General features: G+C 34.7%; 4 protein-coding genes across 5 annotated transcripts; 1 reads left to right on the forward strand and 3 right to left on the reverse strand.

Annotated features, from left to right (window-relative positions):
* Positions 1 to 423: 423 nt before the first annotated feature.
* On the reverse strand, positions 424 to 14907 carry LOC106150627 (protein FAM114A2). Of its 2 annotated transcripts, XM_013523532.3 has the most exons (15): positions 14810 to 14907; positions 9567 to 10396; positions 8338 to 8428; positions 6474 to 6674; positions 5716 to 5870; positions 5180 to 5323; positions 4749 to 4854; positions 4430 to 4591; positions 4061 to 4149; positions 3459 to 3473; positions 2494 to 2568; positions 2039 to 2178; positions 1730 to 1802; positions 1403 to 1459; positions 424 to 1040 (listed from the first exon to the last, which is right to left on the reverse strand). In XM_013523532.3, the coding sequence occupies exons 2-15, from the start codon at positions 10341 to 10343 to the stop codon at positions 945 to 947; spliced, it is 2181 nt and encodes a 726-aa protein (XP_013378986.2). In that variant the 5' UTR covers positions 10344 to 10396; positions 14810 to 14907; the 3' UTR covers positions 424 to 944. The 2 variants fall into 2 exon arrangements, with proteins under 2 accessions (XP_013378986.2, XP_023931122.2); XM_024075354.2 differs by lacking the exon at positions 3459 to 3473.
* Positions 11995 to 13188, reverse strand: LOC106174698 (endoplasmic reticulum-Golgi intermediate compartment protein 2). The gene has a single exon (XM_024075357.2). It carries the CDS (start codon positions 13186 to 13188, stop codon positions 11995 to 11997), a length of 1194 nt encoding a protein of 397 aa, XP_023931125.2.
* LOC106150631 (zinc finger matrin-type protein 2) lies at positions 14775 to 18013 on the forward strand. The gene is made up of 6 exons (XM_013523538.3): positions 14775 to 14937; positions 15263 to 15406; positions 16221 to 16291; positions 16413 to 16486; positions 16814 to 16959; positions 17259 to 18013. Exons 1-6 carry the CDS (start codon positions 14926 to 14928, stop codon positions 17394 to 17396), a joined length of 585 nt encoding a protein of 194 aa, XP_013378992.1. The 5' UTR covers positions 14775 to 14925; the 3' UTR covers positions 17397 to 18013.
* A 180-nt stretch (positions 18014 to 18193) lies between these two features.
* LOC106150626 (uncharacterized) lies at positions 18194 to 27324 on the reverse strand. The gene is made up of 10 exons (XM_087009136.1): positions 27106 to 27324; positions 26606 to 26756; positions 26194 to 26384; positions 21021 to 25945; positions 20629 to 20813; positions 20097 to 20328; positions 19648 to 19838; positions 19072 to 19476; positions 18798 to 18895; positions 18194 to 18618 (listed from the first exon to the last, which is right to left on the reverse strand). Exons 1-10 carry the CDS (start codon positions 27267 to 27269, stop codon positions 18546 to 18548), a joined length of 6615 nt encoding a protein of 2204 aa, XP_086865262.1. The 5' UTR covers positions 27270 to 27324; the 3' UTR covers positions 18194 to 18545.
* Positions 27325 to 27541: the final 217 nt, after the last annotated feature.

The raw sequence follows: 27541 nt of genomic DNA on the forward strand, positions 1-27541 counted from the left end.
TTTGAGACAAACATATTTTGCCAACTTATCTAAATATAGTTGTATAGCAAAAATTTGTTTGGATACTCATACATGTAATTTATTGTATAAATGGTGGCAGTATTTGGGGAACATGGGGAGGTTTAAGGATGTCGTCTGCTGTGGAAACTGCTTACATTCGATTCGATTTCTCCTTGTAATTATTTTCTTCATATTCAGTTTTAGTGTGGTGTAAACCGTTTTCTTGGTGTTGTAAGTATCCTGTACAGAGGAGTCTCCCGAAATCCAGATATTTGGGCGTTGTATTTATGCCCTCTGGACCCCCCAAACAAAACTGCATAACTTCAGATTTAATGAAAAAGTCAACTTTCATCTCTGATCATGGCAAAGTCATATTGTATGTACTTGTATCAAACTAAAATGTAACAAGGCAATTCTCCAAAATTGCTGAACTAAAACCTTTATTGGCCAATAAATATACTACAACTTCATTAAAAATTTTTGTTAATATACAATTCTACTAGCACCATATATCTATTTTATCATATATGAATAAAATACACTATACACTATCTTTTCATTTCAAATAAATCTAGTGCTGCTTTTATCACTTCATAATTTGTACTACTGGAATATTAGTTGTACATCTATCACAAGTCTCACATCATTTCACATTTATGTAATAAGTACCATAATTTCAATACACTTGGCCCTATATTTACACTCAGAGGTGATCCCAAACCATCTCAAGTTAACTTAATAATTCTACTTTTTCCTCGTAATTACACAAACGGAATCTTGTTGAAAACGCACAGCAAGAAATCTAGTACACAAAAATTGGTATCTGTGGACTCCAGTAGTACTAAAATGGCTTCACATTAAGGAGGTGGAATATGTTAGAGAATGAGTTTTTATGAAGTTTGCAAATTTTCACTTGTGTACAAGTTGCTATTTTCAAACATGTTTTAATCTCTGTTAGCATGACTTTGAAGGGCAGCCATTTGCATCACTGGAAGCAGAAGTTGGAAGGCATCTTGTATGTAGGTGGCACTATTTCCAGCCTGAAATAGCAAATAAAACAAATGACAGTCAAAAAAAAAAAAAAAAAAAAAAAAAAAAAAAAAAAAAAAAAAAAAAATCATTTACCTTACTTTAAACATCTTTAAGAAGGTAGCTTCTGTTTATCATCAATTTTTTTCAATTATTGAGCATATGTTTTCCCTTATTATAATCTGTTTATGTTGAAATGCCAGTCTGAACCAACTTCACTTGCAATCTTATGATTAATTAATTGCACTTCTAAGCTTACTACTATTCACGTGTACTTATTTACCCCAAGGTAAACAGTCTCAAGCTGGTGCTTTCTCTTTAAAAAAAATATAATATTGTAATTTAGTGGAACAATTTTAAAAGAAAAACAAACCTCCAAGTACACATTGGTAATCAAAGGGTTGATTGAGTCTGGATCTTCAGAGTTAGCCTGGATTGAGAAGAAAGTTGTACAGATTGACACTCAAAACATAAATGAAACTGTAAGACAACAATTTAAAGCTTTATTACAAGTCCAAGAGCAATAAAATTATTCTGTTTGCATTAGGTCATAAACAGATCAAACATGATCAAAAATTACCAGTCTTTTCATATAAATAATTTTAATGAATCGTATTTAATTAAACAACAAAAATTGATGATCAACAAAGTTTTATGTAAGACTCTGTGTTTCTGATTACTGCAACAGTTTGCTACTCACAGCAACTGCATTCATACACTGGGTAAACTTATTTGAGATGATTCCTACTTCTGTACACAGCACTCGAGTTAAACTGAAAATGAAAGAAATTTTATATAAGAGCTTTTTTAAAGCAATGATGGATAAGTATCATTTCCAATCAAATAAAACAAATAAGTCTAAAATTAGCTTATTATACATAACCGATTTTATAAATTACTCAAATATATATTTCTTCAAACAAGCTTTATTGACAGACAGTAAGGCAAGCAGATAAACAGTTCACAAAAAGGTAACTTTTAGTAAAAAAACAATTGTCCTCCAACTTACTTTGCCAAACTGCTGGCCCTGTCTGCAAAGTTGGCTCCATCATCTTGTTGCAGAAGTAAAAGTTCTCCTGCCTTGTGGAACTGACCTACTGCAGCAGATGTCAGCTCTGCTAGGGACTGGATAGCACTGCGATGCAAATCCTGCAAAGAAAAATAAATAAATAAAAATTAAAAATGCTGCATAAATTGTACAGAAAGCTGGTTTGATGGTCCAGAAAAACTTGTAAATGAAAATGAACTTTTTTCAGCCAAAATGCCATAATTTCTCCATATGAGAAATTAGGGTCCAGGTATTTAAGAAAAATAAGATCATTTTGTAAATAATGTTTAAACATGGTATTTATTATTTGTAATTATCTGTTGAGGTATCCACCCTTCAATAGCACATTCAAGTACTTCAAGATTTTTACCATAATTCTGTCAATGATATAAGTCCTGAAATATCTGCATACCAACCTTGGCATTTTGCTTGCTTCCACTTTCTTGCTCTTCCTTGGAGTCCTTTAAATATTCTCTTATTTTGCTCTGAACCTGGATTAAAATAAATTACTTGGCAGTGGAATAATGAAAACAAAAGCTAACTACTTTTAAAGTCTCTGCATGAATTTTATACTCAATCACATTTTAGCAGTTCTTGTTAGATTTTTTGGTATCAATCAATCAAATAATAACAAGCTAACTGCATTTATAATTTGCTGTACAATTCTAAATGAAATGTGTAGATATATATATTAAAAATATTAAAAATGGAACAAAAAATAGATGATTTTGTATGGATTTAAGCCAGCAGACTACACTGTAAATCAATATAAAGAAGGCTTAATCAACATGGACAGAATATTGTCTATTAAAGCCAACACATTTGACTGAATGTTATATTATAAGAGAGCAATGACCATACAAATTATATTCAAAATTAAGTTTTCATCTATTTTTGAGGTGAATTAAGATACAGCCATTATGATCAGCAGAAAATTATATTTTTGAATTTGTAAACAACTTTTTTGACATTATAAGCTTAGTATAAATTTCAAATTTACAGGGATTTAAAATTCATAAGTTAAACACATAACATTAATCCTTATCCCTCACACAATCTAAAGTGAACCTAAATACATTTTAATATTGGAAATAAAAGATCAGATTATCTCAGACAGTAAAACAAGAATCCACAACCTCAGGATAAGAAAAGACACAATAAAATCAATCTCACTTTAACATCAATAATGCACTCAACATTAATAAAAATTATGTAATTTCACTTAACAATATTTGAAAAATTCATAATATACCCCAAAGATCCTTACACCTTGATTCACCCATTTCAGATATTATACCCAGAATTTTTATCTATCTATTCAAGACTTCAAATTATGAAAACCAATATTCAACCCGTGCAGGTGACACTTATAGGAACTTACCATGAAGAGTTCTCCCTATTCGAATAACATTTAAATAGTTATTATAAAATATCCATATAACATACAGGATGAACAACAAAATTCAATTTACATGATAACGCCAAGCTTTCAGAAGAATCCATACACCATGCTCTCCAAAAGTCACATTTTCTTCTTTTAGTAACCATTAATTTATTTTCAACCTTAGGATTAAAATGTGGGTTTATTACAATTATCAATAAATATTTTATGAGGATAAATGACTTGGAAATTGTTTGTTGGTAAAAATCACCAAAGTGAAATTGGTCAAACATATTTTCTTTTGTCTTCAATGCAAAATGCTATCAGTGCACAGCAACACAAAACAAATGTACAAACTAACATATATTAGATAAGAAACAGGAATATTAGTGACAGTGGGAAAATAGCATTATTTATGGTACGTTCAGCTACTGGACCCTTTACATTTCATCTTACACAGCTTTAATTCACAATTGCTAGTTCATAACACAAAAACACCATGACCCGTCTGTCAAGGTGAAAATATCATGAATCATCTGTTTGATGCATGCACCAAGTCTGCCTGAAATTTTAATGTAGATAAAAGAGTCTGGTGTACTTACCTTATTAAGTTTATCAGGTGTAGTGCCTGCATGTACGACAAGCAAGTGCTCCGTCATCAGCTTAGCAAAATTATGGTCCATCTCATCATCTGAAAACAAGACCATTTAACGTCATGTCTTCTAAATATTGTCAGAGCTAAAATTAGCTTTCAGCATTATTTGCTATAAATTAATGGTTGACTTTGAGGGGATTATATTTATCTTCCTGTTCTTGTTTTCCTTCAATTTCACTGCCACATGTTGTAAACAAAGTTGTTTCCTCTATCTGTGATAGTGTACTTTTGTATTAATGCACTGCATGAATATGTCTTTTTCTAATCAATGTTTACAATTAAAACAACACATGACAATACAGCAAGCCAGACAAACCTTCAGGCTCATCAAGATCCTCCAGCTGGAATGCCTCCTTTATCATCACTAGTTCCAGCTTGATGCTCTGCAGTTGATCCTCTGTCAGACTTCCCAGTGTCCCTTGCACCTTTGCCTCACTCTGATTGGACAACATTTCTAGAGCTTCCAGCCTCGCTAGACCTTCAGAGAATTTTTTCAATTATTAAAAGGCATTACACTGAGAATATACTTAATTCCACTTATGACTGAATATAAAATAAATCTCTTATACTGAATTATGACAAAACAAAATTCAACTGTGATAGCCAAAGCATTAAAAAACAGTTTGACCAAATACCTTGGTGTTCATCAAACAATGTTCCAAAGTGTGCTTTCTGTGCCTCTTTATGCTCCTCTTCCATCTTGGCCTTTTCTTCAGCTTCTTCTTTAGCCTCTCTCAGCATCTGCAACATACATGTTGAAACATAAATAACAGAGGAGTTAAGAAACATTTAGTCATTTGACTGGGAAAACACCCCCCACCACACACATTTTCCAAAAGTTTACACTAAAAATTGATATAATTCTCCTATGGGCAAATGAGTGATTGCATATTTAAATTACGTTGACCAGCAATATGACATTCAACTGAAATAAATTACTTTCCAATGGCTTAGGGAATCTTGTCACAAGGCATTTGAAATAATAATAATAATAATAATAATAATAATAATGATAAACACTCATCCCCAAGTAAAATGCAATTAAAAAGTCACACATGTCTCCTACCTGGGATAAATTAGGTTTCGATCCTTTATCCTTGAATAATCCTTTTGTATGGGCAAATCCTGGGTCTTTCTCAGAAATAACATCCATAGTTTTCTTCCCAATGCTCTCCAGCACATCTAAGCCACCAGTCATAATATTTTTGCCCTTTCATAAAAAAGAACCACAAAATGTTAACAAAATTTTAAGGCAATGATAAAAAATTATCAAAATAATATCAGTTCAAACTGTATAACTGTAAAGCCCAAGCAAATTACATGTGTTACTATTATAACTTTATAGGAATAGTAATATTAAACTACAACCATAGGCAGATCCATAGATATTTTCTGACATTCTTCCAAATTATCTTTGTTGATCCATCCTCCATTTTTGACCGTCTTCCGACAGAAAAAAATTAGATACCCATCAATGTAAATTTGAAAATCTGACCATCTTCCTAAATCGACCCCTGACAACACACAATTGCAGACAAATACATCATTTCATCACAATTTTCTTTTCTCACGTATTAGTAAACAAACCTCCTTTTTACTTACTGTATCTTCTAACTTTTTGGTAACCTTCCCAATTGAGGAAAACCACCCTCCAAGCCCCCCTGCTCCACCTTCAGCCTCAGAAGGTGAACCATCTTGTTCTGGTGGTGCCTCTTGGGAACTCTCAGTGACAGGCTTTTCTGCCGTATCTTCTGTGCCTATAAAAATGTTGCCTTATGTCATTAATAAAGGTCATTGTCTCAAGCAAGTTCTGAGGAAACCGTCAATGTAAACAAACAGAGTGTAAATAAATAATTATATCAAAAATACAATATGTTAAATTAATCTTCAAGACATAAAACAAATTATATAATTTATCTCCGAACTGATAAGGTCAGAATTTCTGACTTTACAATAAAATTCTGACTTCATTTTCATTTGGATAACATCTTCTCAGCTATGATCAATAAAAGAGCATGGAATATTGAACAAGGCCTTTCCATTAACCTCCTAAAGAGATGAAAAACATCAGGAAATGTCTGGCTTTGGTATAATTGCAAAATGATCAAATTAATTGCATTTGGGAAACATTATAGGCAGAGTCTACAGAGTCCTTTCTAAGACTGAACAATAAATTGTTCACCTTGGTATTTATAATTATGACAAACTACTGTATCTCAGAAGACTGATCTGCCAAGGCTGATAAAAAATAAGAACTTCCACCAAAGTCACAAATTAAATTCCCTGTAACTTATTCATGCAACATCTGACATATAACATAATTTTTATACAAATAAAAAGAATATATCTTCATTAACTACCTTTATCATCTGTAGATTTTTCTGCTGCTCTCTGGTCTTTATTTTCTGGCTGCTTGCTTTCATCTGCACTTTGTTTGTTTCCTTCCTCCCCTTCTCCCTCCTTCACGGCTTCTTCAGCTTTCTCTATATTTGCAAGCTCTTCTGGTGATGGGGCTCCAAGGGAAGCTTCTACTGTCTCTAACACAGTGCTGAAACCTTCACCTGAAACATATGTATGAAATACAGACACATGCACACATGTACGTAAGTATGCACCCCACCAACACACACCATAAAGTACTTATATCATTAATATCATTGTCATTACCATAACAGTGGCAGGTTTAGGGGGTGTCAGGGGGGTCTTGAATCCCCCCTTCAATATCTGAAAAAAATCACACCAGCACTTTCCTCTTCAGCAGTCTGCTGAAGCAGTGCCCTTCAGCAGTCCCCTAACCCCATGCCAAGAGGCCTGTCATTAAAAAAATAATAAAATTAAAAAAAGGACCCCTCCCCTTCAAATAATCCTGGATCTGTTCCTGCCATAATTAACTACCATTCTATTTAATCCAATGCCACATTATCAAAATCATGATGAAGAGTGAGCACTTTACTGTCATAAATTGCACACAATATAACTGCATTTATTTTCATTTTATTTCCCTGGAGTTGGGATTTAAGTGGGGTTTGCACTTTAAGAACCTTTAACTTTTCTGATACTATCTAACAAATTATTCATAACTTGAGAATGTCTGAAACTGGCCCGCTAATGTAATTTTATTGAACCCACTTCCAGTCTCACTGTGAGATAAATTTGCCATGTAAGGTTAATATATACTCAGCAGTTATCAATAAAAAGTTCAAGTGTGACAAACTGATACCATTTTAAGATGAACCTTACACCCCATTTCCATAGATTTTTAGATCGATCTATCCCTGTGGGGAGTCTCACTAGATTACTGTCAGCTTGGCCGGCTTAAGCGTCTGTCCCGCCTACTAAAAGCTGTAAGGGGGTTATTAACTATGGTGTCCGCTCGGCTGACTGCAATTTAGCCTGAACCCCAAGGGAGTTAGGTCGATCTAAAACTTAATCTTTAGATCGATCTAAATCTCTGGGAAAGCACCCTTGGAATTATGATGACCAGCACATAGATCTAAATTATTTAACAGTGTCTGACATACCATTGTTATTAAATGGGGAACAGTCTAATAATGGTAAGCAAAGATTTTCTGCAGGCCAAAGGATATATATAAACATCTCGTATTACAAAGGAAATCAATGCCAGCTGGCTTTGCATCCAAATTCGTAGAGGAATCTTTCCCTGGGAAAATCTATACAGCTCTCCCGGTCATAGCAAGGGTGTCAATCTTAGGGTCAATAACTTTTATTTCCAAGAGCTGCTGATTTCGATTAAACGGAATGAATATTGCAGAGAATTGCATACCCTAGCTAGCTCCCCACTGGCCATTTGTAGCACATGACAGATATTGAAATCTTTCATACACAAATGAAGAATATCAAGTTACAACTATCATGTCAAACTAACAGATTGAAGTGACAAAACCGCCACACAAATCCAATCTTGCCCCATCCATATTCAACAATTACAGCCTTTCAGCTTAATAGATGAATAATGGCTATTACAGAGTCTGAAATAACATTAACGCCTAGTTCTTTCAATCATGGCTGCTGCAGTTCAATTATACAATTCAAGAGGGTGCAAAGTAAGGTACAGTTATAAATGTATCACGATGCTTTCCCTAAAAATATTCTTTTAAAAATAAATTTCATATGTCAATCTACTACTTTTTTATATTAATAAAAATCAATGAGCATACAGCTTGCCCTTAAAGTTGTCCATATAAACAATCAATAGTTTCTTACCAACTTGACTGGTAAATGTAGAGACTGACTTGGAAGCTGTGGACAGCAAAGATGTCCCCCATCCTCCCCAACTGCCCCAGCTGCCGGCTCCCTGGGAAAACAGAACAAATTTGTCGACTTTATAGGAGGAAACAGAGAAACTGTTGACAGTGATGCTCTGCATTTTTATGACAAATTTTTAAGACATAAACAGCATAGGAATACATGCCAGTTTGATGTGAGAAAATGCAATTTCTGCTAATGGCTAAAATGCATGTTGGTTGAAGTCAAATATTTTTAATCATCAGTTTATATTAGACAATATACTGCCAGTAATCTACATAGCAGAACATGTGTATGCCTTAAAATTAAAGTTAATTAAAGTTGGTTAAAGTTTTTAAAATCATAGATAGCTATAACAATAAATGATAGAGCAACTGGAAGTTGTTTTCATTTTCTCTTTATAGGGAAAACCATGCACTGTAAACAAATGGCAGCTTTACCATGCCTCAGTTGCATGTTGTACACTATTGATCCTAGCTTCTCCTTCAATCAATATATCTCATGTATGAGCCCAGAATTAATACCACAGAATGTTTTTAATGAAGAATGGGATAATTTTAAGGCATACACTTTCTGCTCTTTAGATTACTGGCAAGATGCTTAGCTGAATAAGGTCTTTTTTAATTGAAAAAAAAAATTGCATGAGTACTTTCATGTTCATCATTGCAATCAATATCAGCTTCTTGAAGAAACTAATCATATGACCACCTACGTATATTACTCTTTTAAATCTAGTTGAATGAACTATTGAATTTTATTCATCTGGTATATTTATACCAGATTTCCAAATGCTAATTGTGCTTAAAGTGATAATAACTCTCTGTTTCGGCCAAAAAATGAATTTTCCTGGAGTAAACAACAATTTTCCCATACTTACCAATGGTTAATGAATCCATTTTTACATTCAAAGTTAGTCCCTGGTTTTTTTCTAAAAAGTTTGGTTTTTTGTTAAAATCTCTTAAGAGATTTTAACATAGTATAGCCATCAATGGAGGTCACGTGGTCTAAAGACAAGCTCAGATATTAATATAATAGCTATAACAGCTGTTTTTGTGGGAAAACAGAATATATTATATTTTTATGAGTCACTCACAATGTTTTTATTGTGAAATACAGATTTCATACGAAGAGTTATTATCCCTTTAAACCAAAAAGTAAATCTCATCATTTTTTCAACATGCATTTACCTTTTCTCCATCCTTTTCTTCTTTATGTGTAGCCCCAGCCAACTTGTCAAATATACTTTTAGCTCGATCTTGCGGGCTCATACTATGTGATTCATCTGTCTGTTTATCCTCTACGCCTCCTCCTGCCGTTGATGCAGAGGGTTCAGTGCATGAAGTTTCTGCAGTAAGATCTGCCATTGGTTTAGCATCCTCTGCTTTTGCTGTATCTGTTGGCTGTTCTGGAATTGAGGGCTGAGATGTTGTTTCTTGGGGCATTCCACTTTCATTGTCCTTCGACTCCACATCCATGGTTGTGGATTTAAGTTCTGTGTCAGATTTTTCTGGCTCCTTTTCTGTGGTTGTTTCTGGTTTCTCTACCACAACTGGCTCAGGATTCCTGTCAGTTTCATCAGTTTTTCCTGCTGCTTTCTTTGCACCTTTTCCCTTTCGACCTTTTTTGCCCTTTCCAGTAGGTTGCTGTTGACCAGGGTTGGCCTTTGATTGTCCTACACTTCCCTTGTCATCTTTTTCAGTAACAGATGACTTTGAATTTGCTGTTTGTTTTGCAGTCGACTCTGCTTTCTGCTTCTGGTCTGTAGATTTTGTCAATTGCTGTGTCCTTGAACCTGATTGGTTGGCACTTTCTTTCCTTTCAACCGATTGGACACCAGGACCTTTTGCTTTAGTCTTTTCATCTTTCTTGCCTAACTGACCAGCTTGGGATTTCTTAGGCTGGGAGTTGGTGCTTTCTTCTTCACCTTCATCTGCACTGGCAAATTCCTCTTCAGAGTCAGACATGTTGGAAAGGAACCCTCTTGATCAGATTCCTCGTAGGATCAATCACTCATACACTGAAGGAAACAATAAGACAACTTTGAAAAGAGACATATGGTAAATACTCAATCTTTTCAGTGGAAAATATAGTGAATTTTACAGAAACTGTATTTTTTCAAGTCACAAATTAAAATTAAAATTAGAAAAATCTTGAGTGATAGCAACTAAACCTAAAAGCAGGCTACCTTACAATTCTATTCTATATACAAAAAGCACAATAAATGCTTTTAAAACAGAAACATATTTCAATGTTTCTAAAATCCCGTATCTGAAAAATCGATAATTTTCCCCAATTAAAAGATTGGGTCACTACCGTAATTTTGGAACGCTAACAATACAAATACACTGCTTCACTAAAATACCACTTACTAGTATGTCTATCAATGATAAAGAATTTAAATCAATAATGAATTATTTTCTAAGAAAATAACTATTCATGATGCTTTGATATAAGTGGATGGGCACTGTGCCAAGAACCCAAAAACCTGTTTTTTTTTCATCTCAATGGCATAATATCAATAATACATACATTCCTATAAATATTTAAAGAAGAAAATGAAAAAATTATATCATCATGAGTATTGCCATGGGAATTATCAATCAACAAATGCCTCCACAGAACGTAGTTGAATGTGTTAAATACATGACAGCGATGTGCTGGTAGTTAATCAATAATATGGACATGGGGGTTCCTCAACACAGAAGTCAATATTTTTCGATCTTTTACAATTCTGGGACTTATCATCGACTATCAGCTTTAGCTTTGAAGTAGCCAATTAGTTTCTTTAATTAGCATTTCCTTCTTTGGATAGATTGAACTTTTATTATTATTATAATTTTTTTTTTTTTTTGCTTTTAAAAGCCAATTAAAAAAAAAGTACCTGTAATTGGCATACTTTGTCAAAATGGATAGTAAAAAGCAATCACTTTTACTTCTTTTCAGAACATTAGCATGCAAAAGATTGCTCAGACGGCAATGGTTCATAACAAAACCCGAATTCTAATATAAAGATTTATCCATTAAGTTTCCAGTAACCAAACAGAAAAGTGAATATCCCATGAACACAAAACAACAAACATCAAATTCAAACAGAACAAGATTTTTAATGCCAGACATTTGTCCAAAGATATAACAGTATACAAAAGAAGTTTTGGTACATTCCATGTACAGACACTGAAAACATTGTAAAGCAATAAAATAGTTGCATTACAAACTACCTAGTAAACAAGTTTTAAGGAGATGCATAATATTTCAAATAGTAAAAAAAAGAAAAGCAAAGGAATATATATATATATTCATTCTACTGCCCTGAATGTGTTAGATGAGCTAACTGTCAATAGATATTCTCACTAAGAGTGCATGATTATATTCTACCAATCCAAACACCTACAACTTTTTAATGCTCTCCTCTTCAGACTTAATGGCAACTAATATCATTTATTAAAGAATTCAGTAACTAATCATCCAACATTGAAGTAAAAACGTAAGCATGATCTGCCGACCAGTCTTACTGTTTCTTTGGATATTCTAAAACTTTAATCTTACTACTTTGACAATCTTTAAAGTAACATGCTTTAATTTCCAAGATCATGAATTAAAGTTTTCATCAACAAGTCATGTTTCTTGTCCACCTGGCACAAGAGACACTTGAGGAACAGAGTTTGTTAGATCATCAGTACTCAGATTGCAAGATGGAACACTCTGCTGTGGAGCACTATCAAAAGTTCTTTTAACAGGAGTGTATTTTCCAATTTTATATCTACAACATATCAAATCTACAAGAAATCCAGAGACATTGTGAATGATTCCAGAGGTTGCAAATATCCCACCAACAATGGCACAGAGTCGAACAAGAAACTCCCAGATAGGTCGCCTCTCTTCTGTGACCTTCACCTTGATTGGAGACATATCGTACTTCACAAAAATACCAGGGGTTCCGTGACTCCCTGCTGAATGGTTTATTGTCCTATTTCTCATTGTCACAGCATACTGATATGTGTCAATATTTGACCGCAGAGTCTGTACTGTGGTGGGCACAACCTTAATATAATACTGAAAAACATGTCTGTTATCAGTGGTGACAATCTCATCTCCATCCAGTGGGTTTATTACCCCTGGGGTGGGTGTCCCAAAGGAGAATGTATCAATTCTGTGTGTGAAATTATATTCAGAGGGTTCCACCATTATTGCTAAATGGGCGTGGCCTCTTGGAATTACTGGAACTGACCGTCCAACAGTCACATGGAAGTTCCCAGCTACTTTATTCAGAATAAATGAGCCATGGAGTCTACAGGAGTCTCTAGGCCCAGACGGGGCAACTTCCCTAATAGGTTTCTCTCCTATTCCACTATAACCAGTCTTCCATATGAAATCCTGAATGGCATGGTACTCATCTCTCATATAGCTGTTAACATGCTGCAGCATTTCGTGATAGGTTCTTTGATCGGGGGAAAGCTCAAAATGCACATCTTCTTCTTCTAAAGACCCAAAACTGTCAATATTCTGTCCAGTTTGGTCGACTATATCTGCTCCTATTGCACTGCACCTCATGGCAACAGTCATATCAATATTCAGCTGTAGTTTTTTGTCAAATTCAGTATCAACTTCATACGAGAATCTCAGGTCGGAGCTACTGTAGTAGCGAATCTCAGATATAATCAGGACAAGAATGAAGGCAAATGTTATGACGGATATTCCCCCTCCTGTTGAGGATTTTTCTACATAATCTTCTGGGACCTTTGGGAAGGCATCCAACTCCTTGACAACATTAATTGCCTGTTTGCGTTTGGCTACATTTAGACGTAACATGGTGCTGTATGGTAGTGAAGACTCTGTGTGTGTGGCTAGCTGAGCATAACAAACCTCCCCTCACCTGCAAAGACACCAAATGAAAGGGATTCATTACTGCATAAAATTGATTTTGTGATTTCAAACAGACTTAATATCTGAAGTTGAAAAATCTATTTTAGATGAACATTTATTTTTATATTTGTACAAAAATGCATTTTTTTTTAAGATCCAAGGGCAGTTTTGATGTCATTTAACAGAAAAATTGTTTCTTTAGTGAGAAATTACAGCAAATCCCTTTTATATTTTTATTTAAGACGGAAACTTGGAAACCTACACACCCAAATTACAAATTATTTTTAAGCAATGTACTACTGGTGAGAGGAACTGATATACTCACTACTAGCCACACAATTATTGCCTCATACAATTCAAAAATGGCATTTTCAAACATACACAATTATTATATTTGAAGACCAAATTCCAAACTTGTCAGGCAAGATTTCCTAAACCAAGTTTAGATGAATAGTATCAATACTGAAGTGGAGTAAAATGTATTGTTTAGCAAAGGGTCAATGTGTGCATTGATTCAACGTTGTCAGGATTCTCATTCCAGTCATCAAGATTTGTCACCCATCTTTGTTCTGCTTATCCAACACTTATTTCACAAACTTTTAATTTGTTTGAGTAAGTTCAACAAATAGAAAATACACTATTTAAATCTATTCTGGGCTTAAAAATTTGTCCACGTGACAAAAGTCCAGATTTTTACTTTATTTTATGTAAAGTGCGACTGAATGACTAACATACATAGTATAATCAGCAAATATTTTAATGTTTGTTTTATGAGTAACACTATACATGAAATATTATTTTACTTTGTTCCTTTTTGTCTCAATAATTTAATGCACATTAAAAACACATACAAGTAGTCTGACTCCGTCTTTAGCACCTTTGATTATTTCTACTTTATTTTATTTTTATACTTTTTAATATTCTATGGTCGAAAGCCAGTATGCTAATCTGTTAAATGACCATGTTTGTAACTGTTTAATTAAGCAGGATCAATGTTTCAAAATAATAAAATGCTGGCAGTTTTTCATAAACATATTGATCAAACACAAAAAGAGCATCTGAACTTAAATTACATTTAAATTTAGCTATCTAAGTTTTGTGGATTTAACCTTATTTAAGCATTTACTTCACAAAGTACATTAAATGAAACTGAAAATTTGATAAATGCTGCATATACATGTATACGCAAACGTAACTTTATATTTTTTGCATTTCAATGACTATAATATTACTTCAACTGTTGCAGCTTTATTAACTTTCCAAGTTTGCTTCATTTTTATAAAGACGTGATCATGATTTCAGCTACTCAGTCGAGTTGCTATTGGCAGGTTTAAGGTTAAAATCAATGATTATGTGCTAACACAATACATTATTGAGCAGTCTGTAACTTGATGCAACTAGCTAGGTCAGACAGGTGCCCTACTAGTACTACTAGTGAAATCCATGAACACGAGTTTTACTTGAGATTTTTCCAAGTTTTGCAGCCATTGCACAACCCTAGACAGGTTATTCTGTAACTTAGTATTCGTCTTATATCAGAATTAAGTAAAGCAGGTTGATCACTTACCTTTAACGCTATATTTACACGTTATTGAAAGTAATGCCACGTCGTCCGTATTTCGAGCTCTGAGTATTGCCCACTTCCGTCATGCGCCATGGAATATTTTGTACACTTCCGGAACAATGGAAGCGACGGTGAGGTTTTGTTGTTTTCTTATTCTCCTCTTAAATAAGTAATTATCAATGAAATTCTTCATGTGCTTTGGAAGTTGTTACAATATTTGAAAGAATTACTTTTTGATTGTCATTTAGTGGTGGATAAATATACACGTAATGGGAATAAATGCATGCATTTTCGCCTCAATTCCAAAGAAAGACTTGTATTTGGTGATACTTTTACTATAGTGATAGTGATACGACTGATATTAGTATTTTATTGCTTAATACTACTTTTGTTGCTGGTACTAAAAGTTATTTAAAATGGAATTTTGTCAACACGGATTTTAACATGAATTCTTAGAAACCAGATGATCACAGGCGGAAGTGGGACAAGGATGAGTTTGAGCGCCTTGCCAGGGAGCGACTGGAAGAGGAGTTGGGAGAACCTTCGGAAAAAGATGACAAACCAGTGAAGAGAGAACTACTGAAACCAAGAGATTACAGGGTAAATTAAAATTCCATTTACAATATATTAACTGCACCTTAAAAATAATACAACGGATGGAATTTGGGATAGTGGGCACTGTTAAAGATTTACGGAAGAAAGAATTAACCCCCCCCCCCTCCAAACACACACAACACATACACGCCCACCCACACACACACACAGGATTAATGCATTACAGCTGCTAAAGGAGATCATCTGAGATAGCCAAAAATTTTATATTTTAATGCAGTTAAATTTGTAGGTGAGTCAAGGTCAGAAACAATTGCAGAATAGTCAGTGTGGTGCAACAACATGTATGAAAGCCTACAATTTATCCAGACCACATATGTTTTTCTTCAGCTTTTCTCTAAGTTCTGTCAAATAACAGCCTAGTACATAAATATGCAAATAACCACATTTTGCGTGTTGCCTTTTTTCTTGCTTTTTAAGTTGACATTCCCCATGTAGGTAGTTTGCCCTTATCAACCCCAACTCATGAATTTTCTCTCACATTATTTTGTCTCATATGATGTCATGCAATGTTGACAGCCTTGTTTAGACTTGGATAATCACCTGTTGGGTTCAATTCCATCAGCAGGCAGTTATAATAGATAGAGACACCCAAATAGGCCAATTTCAAGAATCTGATAGTCCATGTATCATGAACACTGCAAAAAATCAACAATGCCTTTTCAGCAAATAAATGCCTAACTTCTTTTTGTTCTATTTTAAGGTTTAATCACTGAAATAGTGCCCATCTAGAATTTCTGATAATTTAAGTCAGTGTTTACTTTAGAAGTTTATTTATTTATTTATTTTGTTTTATTGCCAGGTTGACCTTGAAGGAAAACTTGGTAGGTCCCAGGTTATCACCAAGACAACACCTTCATCACAGCAAGGAGGGTAAGTCTGTTTATCAGCCATTAACAATTTTGTATCATGTAATTTTAGCTGTCATGTTTTTTATGGCTTTTCACTCTAGGAACTTGACTCTTCATTCTGATGTGAAATGTCTTTTTTCCAGCTACTACTGCAATGTCTGTGACTGTGTGGTAAAAGATTCCACCAATTTTTTGGACCATATAAATGGCAAGAAACGTGAGTTTGAATAAAATTAGTACCTACATGCTGGCACATGAAACTTTAGCCAAGTGCTTAGATTATGTTTTGCAAAATAATTTCTTGCTTGTAGTAAAATTGATAAAAATGTGAGTATATATATTGTGTATCAACTCATTTTACTTTTAACGACTCTCATGGGGCAAGCTCCTGATAAAATACCTCAATATGACACCTCACATTAGTTTACTATCAAGAAAAGTGGTCATTGCAATATATAGATTAAATAGGTCAAAATTACACATTTTATTTTTTAGATCAGCTTAATTTACTAAAATATGTCAAAATAACATTATTATTTTTTAGATCAGCGTAATTTGGGTATGTCTATGAAAGTTGAAAGGTCATCTTTAGATCAAGTAAAGAAAAGATTTGAATTAAACAAAAAGAAAAAGGAAGAAAAATTAAAAGAGTATGACTTTGAGGAAAGAATGAAGGAATTAAAAGAAGAGGTTGGTATTTTTATTTTTAGTTTGTATCAATAAAATCAGCCTTCTTGTAATTTAAATTTAAGGCCATTGATAGGATTTTTTTAAATCAAAAAATTCCTTAAAAACTTACTTAAATGTTCTCAGTTTAATCTGGTATGGAAATGGTTAATAAAAGTGTAGTGTAGATGATAAGTATGTATGAAGCATGTGTGTAGAATATGGTATTAGTTTCAAGTATTCAAGCGGCACTTTTAGTGATTTTAGCTGCAGTAAAATCTATTAAATTAACATTGTTATTGAGGGTCAAATTTATCTTGCAGGAGGAGAAGCAGAAAGTTTACAGAAAAGAGAAAAAGAAAGACAGGAAAAGGAAAGCAGATGGCGATTTAGATATGGACCAAGATCCTGAAATGGCAGCTCTGATGGGTTTTTCAGGATTTGGATCAACAAAGAAATGAATCTAGGTTTAGTTTTGTACACACATGGAATATTTTATGCATTTATTAAATGCTATGTGGTTACTCACATTGAGGATGGGTATATGTGGCATTGTACAGATTGAAGTGGCATAATTGTTTGGCATGAGGATAATATTCTTCATAATTCACTTTAGTGGGACGTCTTGTACAGAAGTAGTATTATGCCATAGCCACAGCTATTATCATGGTGATATGACAGAATTGGCCAGCTCACAAGGAAAACAAGTGTATTGGATTCCCTTTTTACACAGACTCCCACAGAAGTTCGAAAATATAACTGGTTCAGCTGATAAGCTTTAATTTTAGCAGTCAGTTTATGTGGTTAAGAAAATAATCATGACATTGGCCCTTTTCCTCGACACCCAATAACAGTAATATAGTTTTGTGTGAAATTGCATTATCCTTGAACATCCAACTTTATGGATTTTGTCATTTACAGATTGCTGATTTTGAATTAATTATAAGAATATTTTTCCCTTAAAATATATTTTATTTTTGGAACAGTATCAGTTAATGACAGAATTATTTAAGTAGATAACGGTTTTTATAAAATCAGATAAATTAAAAAAGTAAATAAATAACTTTTAAACTGATAACTTGAAAAAAAATGGTTATTTTTATTAAATACAAAAACATTCTAAGAACTGTTCAACATAACCAAGACTACAATGCACTGGAACACTTAATTGCACAACAATACAAACATTAACATACCAAATTGTATAAAACTTCTAACAAATAAACATTAAAAGTTATAAACTACTTCTGTCACATTTGCCTTAAACAAAGTTCATATAAGAAAACTTACACATTGTGGTAAAAGGACTAAAAATGCTTCTTACATTTGTGATATTTATAACAAAGGTAACTGCTCATTTCAAACTTATTCACGAACAAACCTATAAAATCAACTTGGTTTGGAAGCAGTTATTTTGAAGAAGATAATAAAAGCAGCAGGAAAAACCCATCCCAATTTGACTGGTAGTGGATTAAAAAAAATTCAGAAAAGGTGAAAGATCACACTGCTGCTACTGGTTTTTGCAAGTTCACAATACTGTGATTAATTTCTATAACTCTATTAAATAAGCAACTTTGCAATCTTTATCCTTTGGTATCAGCAATAAACATTCATATTAAATTATCCCATTCATCGTCACCAGAAATGCTGTAATTAAAAGATCTGGTTCCACTGGAAATCAGCCTAGAAGAAATAAATTAAAAGTTTTTAGATGGTATCACTTTGTTTATTCATAGTTGCATTTTTTTTGCAGCGTTCACAAAATGTATTTTATTTCCATTACTGCTTCAATGAACTGCAAAAACTAGCTGGCTTTAAATTACATTTTTTTATTCTGTAAAATATGAATGGCCTCTGCATACCTGCTTGTTGGCCTCACATTCTGATCACATGGAGTTCTTTCATCAAACATATCACACAAAATGCCCTGAGAGGTGTTCACAGAAGACACTGGAGAAGACTGAAACCAGAAAGCAAGCAAATATTTAGCTCGGTAGAAAAATATGCAGATTTTATTTTGTGAAATATGTTTTAAATATTTCTATTGGATAATATAACTGTATCAGATTATTATTGGATTGTCCTTAATACAAAACTACATTTACAAATAATCCAAATACACTTCCTTTCTCTTACCACTAGATTTTGCATTCTGAATCTGCTTTTTGGCTCCCCCTGTTGATTTCTCTTCTTCTTTTGGACTGAAGAATTAAAGACAGGGTAATCCTCTGCCCAAGAGGAGTCCTGTGATGTTGGCCATTCCTGACAACTCTCTTGAACAGGGTGCTTCTCAGTTTCCAAGAAATCCTGAGATGCTGGAAGCCCCAAGGAAGTTTCCATTGAAGAAAGCAAGGACTGTAAGGCAGAGATTGTTGCTTGGTTCACTTTGCGTTTAGGTTGTGACTGTGCTTTTGCTTTCTTAGGATGAGTATTGGTGCCATATGTGTCCTTCTTCCTTGAAGAATTCCCACTCGTGGTAGTTGACTTGCTTTTTTGTACTGATCTACTGGTGTGTCTTTTTGGCTGAGGAGTTGCAGTCACCTGAAAACAATTGTTCAGCGTTTTTTATACAATTATAATTTCTATTAAACATCATCTTACCAGTGAAATTTAAAAAAAAAAAGTATATTATGTACAGTAATGGAACTTGAATATGAAACTGAAGGTGCATAAATTAATCCCCTTGATTCAGATGGACAAACTCAATATTACCTCACTCAAGCTACTAAGAGTCACTGATCTTGGAAGAGACCCACATGAAAAATTGTCATCATCCTCCTCCTCATCATCAATGACAGCAGTGGATAGAGCCAGTACTTCATCATTGGCAGCTCTCATTATTCTGCGCATTGCCATGATACTCTTACACACTGTCCAGTTAGAGCTGGTTTCCTCCCTATCTCCTATAGAATTGTGAAGCAAAATTACTTACGTATACATCAGATTTAAAAATGTTAATTTTTATGGTACTTTTAACATTTATGACTGCATACTGTATTGATTTTTCTTACTTTATCCTACTGTTATACTTTACATAACTATATCCTCATATATCCAATATACCGTGAAAAATTATAACAACTTACAACTGGATTCAAAATATTTACTTTCAGATTCAATGGCTATCATCTATTCTTAGAACTTCATCAAAGTTTACTTGCCTGAAGAAAATGACCTAAACAGTTCAAAATAATCCTCTTCTTCATCATCATGTGACATTCTGGTATGTGACTGGGCTGCTGTCTTTGGTCTTGTTCTTCTAGATTTGATGCGAGATAATTTAGGGCTCTCCTGAAAGCTACTGGTGAATTGTGAGGAAATCCTAATTTGGTTTTGGATTAGCTCTTCATCCGACTCTTCATTTTTGGTCTGTTCTCGAGTTCTTTTATTCAACTGTAATGGCAAAGATCAACTTATAATACTTTTATCCTATTTGCTCTAGGGTCAACCTTGATATGAATAATTTAAACTAAATACTTTCCTTTAGTTCAAAAGTATATTGTCTTAAATGATTTCCAAAAGGTTTTTTGTGCTTAACTTATATCTAGCACTTGATTAATACAATAATTTTTTTAATGAAATTAAAAATAGTCTTGCCTTAATACAAGAAGCATCCATCACCAATTTTTAATAAGCTCTTGTATTTCTCAGAAATTTCAAGTAACAAATATAAACATATCCTTAATTACATACCATCTTGTTCTGTGAAGGTGTAAAGAAAAGGTGTCTGTTGGTTTGCAATACAAATCTCTCTTCACTTTCCTCCAGCAAATCATCATCATCAGCTAAGGTCTGTTCAGGACTGTATGACGCAATGCTGTAGGTTTGACTAGCATCTCCAGCTGGGCCCATGGGTAGTTTCCTAGCCACACTAAGACCTAAAAGAAAGCATAATTATCTATCATTTCTATAAAATACCCACTACAAATGAACCAATAAAAGAAAATTAAAATCAATCAAAACCATGGAAAACCCACTGTGACCATTACGTTCCTTTTCAAGAATAGTTTTGCAATTTTCAAGAAATGCTTTGTAAATGGAGAGGATTTATCCATTTTCTTTATCAAGAAAATATAAACATTTACCTTTTCCATTTGATGTGTTTCGTGGTCTGTTCTTAGTGGATTGCTCCTTTACTCCACTATCTGGTGTCTTCAGTGCCTCACGCTGCTTATTTTTCTTCTTGTCTCTGCACCTGGTAGAACTCTCTGTAAGTTCAGTAGTGCTTTCTTGTGATCGGCATAAGTCCTCAAACATCCTCACTATTGAACGACAGGAGCTGGATGGTTCTTGTATCTGTTTGCTGTTATATTCTGAATCGATGCTGGACTGACTATCATTTACTCCCTCAAATTCATCCATGCCAAGACACCTTTTGGACTTATACTGTGTTTCCTCCGGGTATTTCTTTCCATGCCACTGTTTCTTTTTAGATTCGACAAGTTCAGAAGATCTACTAATGTCTTTGGGCTTTTCTTTTACACTACAGTATTCACCTCTCACAGGAGTATTTTGCTTCTGCTTTGATTGAGTTGGTAACTTTGATAAATCATGCAATGGCAGAGCCATTTCATCTTGTGATGATTGTATGTCAGCACCAAGGAGGTCTATTGCTAGTGTATCCAACATGGGCACCACATCTAATGAAGATTCCACACTGGACTGGCTACCTGGTGCTGTGTGAGATGTTTGTGCAACTGACCTTTCAGATAACTGGAAACTTGCCTCTGTATCAACATCAGAAAATACAGAAGGCCGTTTCTTTCTTCCAAGAATTATGTCAGTAAAAGATGGACTAGTGCGATCTTCAAATATCTCAAACCTAGACCTCTTTGGCGATCTGTTGAACTTTGCGCATGTTTCTCTTTTGAGGGGATTCTTACAATTCACTGGCTTTGTTTTGGTGTCTGTCTTCTTCATACATTTGGACATGTCTGTGCTTCCTTCATCTGACATATATGTTGAATATGATATTCTACTTTTCTCTAAACCATCTCTACACTCTGAATTAATTGCTGTGAATGTTCCAGCATCTTTATCTCTTGACTTCCTGGCCTTTTTCTTTTTTCTTCTCTCCACAGATCTTGGGGTGGTTGGTGTTCCTGTACCAATAAATGTCAAAGTAGGAGTTTTTAAAAGTCTTGTGCTGCAGCGGGACTTCTCAGCACGGTGAACAGGAGATTTGCTCTTTCTTGGTTTCTGTGGTGTTTTGATTACTTCTCTTAAAGCAGCTTCTGTTGAGTTATTTGCAGACTGGGGTGTTACCAGTTCAGAGACAGCGATGTTTGCCATATATCTATTAGTGTCTTGTTTTGGGGTTTGCAGATCATCTTGTTGCTTCCTATTCAACTGTGTTTTGTTTTTAGAAAGATCATTCTGGTGTTTTATTTTTCTGTTGCCTTTCATTTTCTTGGTTCTCTTAGATTTTGAATTTTCTTGATTCAAATTAGAATTGCAATCTGAATCTAAATCAAAACCATTTGAGAGGTCGACTATAAGCCCCTTCTCCTTCTTTCGTTTACTCTTTTCACCAGAAGAAACAAATTTGGAGAAATCACGCAAAGACACCCCACTGAGATCCATATCCTTCTCTGATAGATTAAGTTCATAAACAGATTCAAATTCATCATTGCTCTTGTTGCTTCTTTTAGATCTTATCCTTTTTTCAGACTTTTTGTTAACAGCAGACTGCTTTGCTTCACTGTAAACTGATTTGGCTGGTGTATTTAACTGACTATCCATTTTAAAGTCTCCATTGTCATCATATTCATCAAAATCATACAAAGACACTTTTTCACTTGGTTTGGAAAGGGTTCTCTCTCTACTCTTTGCTTTTTCATTTTGAGCAGCTATTTTCTTGACCCTTTTCTTGGGTTTTTGTGACGACTTGGAATCCTCTTCATCAATGATATTTTCCTTATTGGAACAGTCTTCATCACCATCAGTGTCAAACCCAAGATCATGCATCATCTTTGAAACCTTTCTGTCAGTTGAATGGCTTCTTGGTGGGATGTCCCTTGCCATGTTCACTAATGATAAATCTTGTGTCTCTTGAATAACTTCAACTGATGAAGAAGATAAATTATATGTAGGTTGTAGGGTGTCCCTAGAATTCAGCATATTGGATTGCGCAATATGGACAGCAGATTCTTGTATATAGCCATCTCTAGTAGACATCTCATCTGCATGTATATGATCAGAGGAAAGGTTTTCCACATCTGCCTGACTGTTCTTGTTGAATATGTAAGATGGTAAAGGAGTGGCTGAATTTGCAGAAAGAACTGAATTATCTTGAGATCCGGGCTCTCTTGAATAATTTTCTGTGCAACTCTCTCTAATTTTTTCACTGTCTAACCCTTCTTCAAAACATGCCGTTTTTTCACTGGATGCCTTGCCGTTTTGTTTCATCCTTTTAGATCTTCGTAAGGGTAGAGAAGACTGTGATAACAAAGGAGATGACAAAGAATTTTCATTTGTGGTTTTTGTCAGTCCTTTTTGGTTAACTGACCGTGCATTATTGGTTTTCTTTACCTTACCGACAGGTTCAGGGATATCTTTACTAGGAATTGATATGGTGGTTCTTTTGCTTCTTGTTAATACACGTGGCTCATCATCATGACTTCCGAGATTATTAATCATCATTTTTCCTTTGTTAGTACCTGTTGCACTGTCTTCAGCAGTTTCATCTTGGTTCTTTTTGGACAGTGCTTTATGTTCCAACACTATTTCAGCTTTTCTGTCATTACATTCAATTTTTTCACTTTGTACTTTATTGTGACTCTGAGTGTCATGTAAAACCTGAGATCTAGTTTTGGCTCTTTGAGAACTTCTGGTTGATTTCATGCTTCCTCTCTTTGGCTGTTTATCTTTCTTGCTTCCAGACTGTTTTTTAAAGTATGGATTACTTGGGTTAGATTTATCATTATTTTCTTGAGAATAAACATCTTTTGATGCATCTCTAGTCTCTGGCTCATTTTGTGCAATCTTCAGAGCCTCTGGAACTTGCTCACATAATTTGTCACCACTTGCTGCCTTATCTTGGTTTGCAGAATCGATCTCTGGAGACTCTGCATTTTCAAGCTGTTGCTGATTTTCTTTATTCCCACTTCCTGAGGTATCAGCTTCAAAAACCTGTTTGTTCACAGTTTCAACTATAGTTACATCATAGTCTTTGATTGCGGTGTCAATTTGAGATTCTGGCACCACCTCATTGATGTTATCATCTAATGCCTCCTGAACATCATCCCTTGAAATATCAGTATTCTTTCCTTTCCTGTTTTCTGCAGGTGAATGTACTGCTGCTGCTTGTAAGTGGAGACCACCCATCTGCACAACAATTTTTGCTCCCGATACTTTATTTCCTCTTCTGTGAGGGTAATGATTAGTCTTGCTGGTTTCCTCAACACTCAATTCTTCTATGCTTTGAATTTGTGGTGCAACAGTTCTGACAGCCATTTTTCTATTTTTCTGAACAATGTTTTGAGATTCTCGGATTGCATCAATATCCTCTTCCACAAGACCAGGATCATTCAGGGCCACAGCACCCCCAAAGGCCACTGGTGTCTTAGCAATTGATGCCTTTCTTCTCGGTGCTTTATCAAACTGTAACTGATGCATATGACATTTTTTAGGGCCACCTGTTGAAATTCTGGGCACTTGAGGGGATGGCACTAGAGCTGAATTGCCACCTTTGCCAACAAACATAATGGCAAGACTTGCTTTTCTCTTCTTATTCTTGCAGTGGGTAATTGGCACTGTAGATGCTGTCTTTGTGTGGTCACCTTGGCTCAAACTGTTTGGTTCAGAATTTTGACTTGACTCAGCTGCAGATGGATTAGATTCTCCAGTATTTACATGCTCTTCTGTTGCTGGTTTTGTGACTTCCTCCTTGGCTACTGGTATAGGACTGGCAGCACAAACCGAACTAGCATGGATGCGGGCAACAGTGGCCTTATGAGCAGATCTCTGGGATACCTTGTCATGGTTGTGGTGACTTTCCTTTGCACTGAGCATGATCAGACTTTCTGAATTCTGCTGTAGGTCTCCAATATCTCTGTTCAGCATCGCTTGGCCTTCTCCTTCCTCTAACCTTTCTGGAGCTTGGGTGACAGGTGTCTTTTGACTTTTGCATCCCTGTTTTTGTTCATCTTCACTTTGTGAAGCTTGCATGGTACCTGATGAAACAGCCGAATATGATTCTTTTTGTCTCTTTTTATAATTCTTCTTTGACTTGCCCTTTTTTTTCTTTGACTTTGAGGGGGACGGTATGCTGGTTTCATTACATTGGTCCCTGTTGATAACTTGATTTGTTTGGGTGTCATCTTGAGAGCTTTTGGGATCAGAAAATGAGGATTCTTTTTCACTTGCTTCGCACTGTTTAATGGATTTTGACTTTCCATCCTTCACTTGGGACTCTTCTTCTTGAGGTGTATTTATGCTATTAGGTTTCTCTATATTCTGGTTCTGCGTATTTGTTAATCTTGTGACAGAGCTTGCTTTTTCACCTTCCCCACTGTTTGAAGATTGCTTATTGTTTCTTGACCTGGCTACACTGTCTACAGTTTTTCCATTACTGTTTCCATTTTCAGCATCACATTTGCCCATATCTTGAACAAGTGTTTTACTGGCTTTTGATAACACTGGAAACTTGTCTTCATCAGTGAACAAATACCTATCACCTTCAGTTTGGGAAGGTGGAATCACATTTGGTGAGCAGATTTCAAAATCAGGTGATGCTGCTGTTTTTTGGTTATAATTATTAGCCAGAGCCAAATCAAGTGAAGCACAACTTTCCTGAGAATCTGGGCATCGTAGGATTCGACTTTCCATTATAGGTGAACTTGTTATGACTTCACCTCTTGCGATGTTTTCTGCATCACTCCCAAAATTTGATGGTGAGTTGGTGTTAGATCGAGTGCTTGCTGAAGCCGAGTTGGAGTGGTATGTAGCTAGTGTTTCACCCCAACTTACTCTGTTGCTGCAATTCAACTTGGCTGGATCCCTACTAGCACTAAGGATGTTCAAAAATAAATATCAGACTTTGACATTTTCCATTATCAAATAAAAACTAAAAAAATATGAACATACCTGACATTAAATCTATTTGTTAAGTAACAAAAAATTTAATGCTCTTGTTTCTGCTCAATTTAAATGAGCCTGTTATTATCAGTTAATTCCATTTCATAACTCTACGAAATAAAACATCTTTTATTATGTGCTCTTTTAAATAATTCAAATCCTCAAAAAAACCACAGACACCTCTTTAGAATTCCCGACTGCTGCGTGCAAGGAATTTCTTCATAAATTTCAGGGATGGGTAATCTATCTGTAGGCATATAACTTCCATCTTTGTATGTATGGGTTGGACTACCTCTGATAAACTGCAGTTCCTCATCATCTCCAACATCCGGTGGACTTTGATTAATGTCTTTATCCCACAACACATGGGCCTTCAAAATACAATAATTAATAATAATAATCACCAAATTACCTCTTTTTCAACTAACAGCACAATCCTTGTTTGTAAAGGCTTAAGCGACATTTTACGTAAGCAATACTATTCATGTAACATCTAAATAGAAACTTCAACACTTAAATGACAACCACTGTTCAAGTGAAATCTTTCCTCCTATTCACACATTAGTACTGTTGCAAAATATTCAAACTTTACCTCATTTTCTGAGTTAAACTTTCTTGACACCAAACCATGTTCCTCAGCTGAAGTTTTAGACAAAGGTTTTTCCTTTTTTGAAGACGTAGAAAATTCAAGAGTATATGTAGATCTCACTGTCACATTGATGTTGCGTGGTTTTCCTTTATCCCTAGAAGAAAATCTTGAGCAATGCACAATCATGTTGAAATGATTTACCAAATCTTTGCTACTTTTGAGGTTATGAAAATTAACTGGCCCTTGACAGCTGTTATCTAATAATTGAAAAAGAAAGGAAAGAAAATGACTAAGTTTTCATTTAAAAAAGGCAAATTCAGGAGACATCTAATGTTTCTGCCTCCTATATATTCTACAACATGTTAGATAGGTTTTGGTTTTTATCTTTAAAATTTGTTGATTTGAATCAAGTGTGCAGTTTTATTGATAAAACTTGACATAAAATACAGTTAACTTGATTTTTATTTTTATTGTTTATACTATTACATTACAAAAAATCTTACCTATAATTCGATTTCTCTTCCTTAGCATATTTGGCCCACAAAGATTTCACTTTGTGTAAAATCTGGCTCTGACTAAGAAATGGGTACTTGGAAGACAGCAGTTTCTTTTGCTGAGCTACAAATGTCTTGTAGCTGTTCTTCCCAATTGGTTGCCTTGAAGTCATTGCTCTTATGCTTCAATCATCTCACTAAAGAACATGTTCTTTTTAGATCTATGGTCCACACTAAAAAAACAACAACAACAATACAAAAACCATATATGTCTACTGGGCTATCATATCCACAAAATCTTTTGAAGTCTTGTCCAAACATCAAATGGAAACTGAATTCTGGGCTTTACAGGCTGCACCCTAAGGGTGCATTCCCAGAGATTTAGATCGATCCAGAAATTTAGATTTAGATCGACCTAACTCCCTGGGGGTTCACGCTAAACTGC

This window comes from Lingula anatina, chromosome 3 (assembly GCF_051362555.1).
Source record: "Lingula anatina isolate TDL-2025a chromosome 3, LinAna3.0, whole genome shotgun sequence".
In the NCBI taxonomy this organism is placed as follows: Eukaryota; Metazoa; Brachiopoda; class Lingulata; order Lingulida; family Lingulidae; genus Lingula; species Lingula anatina.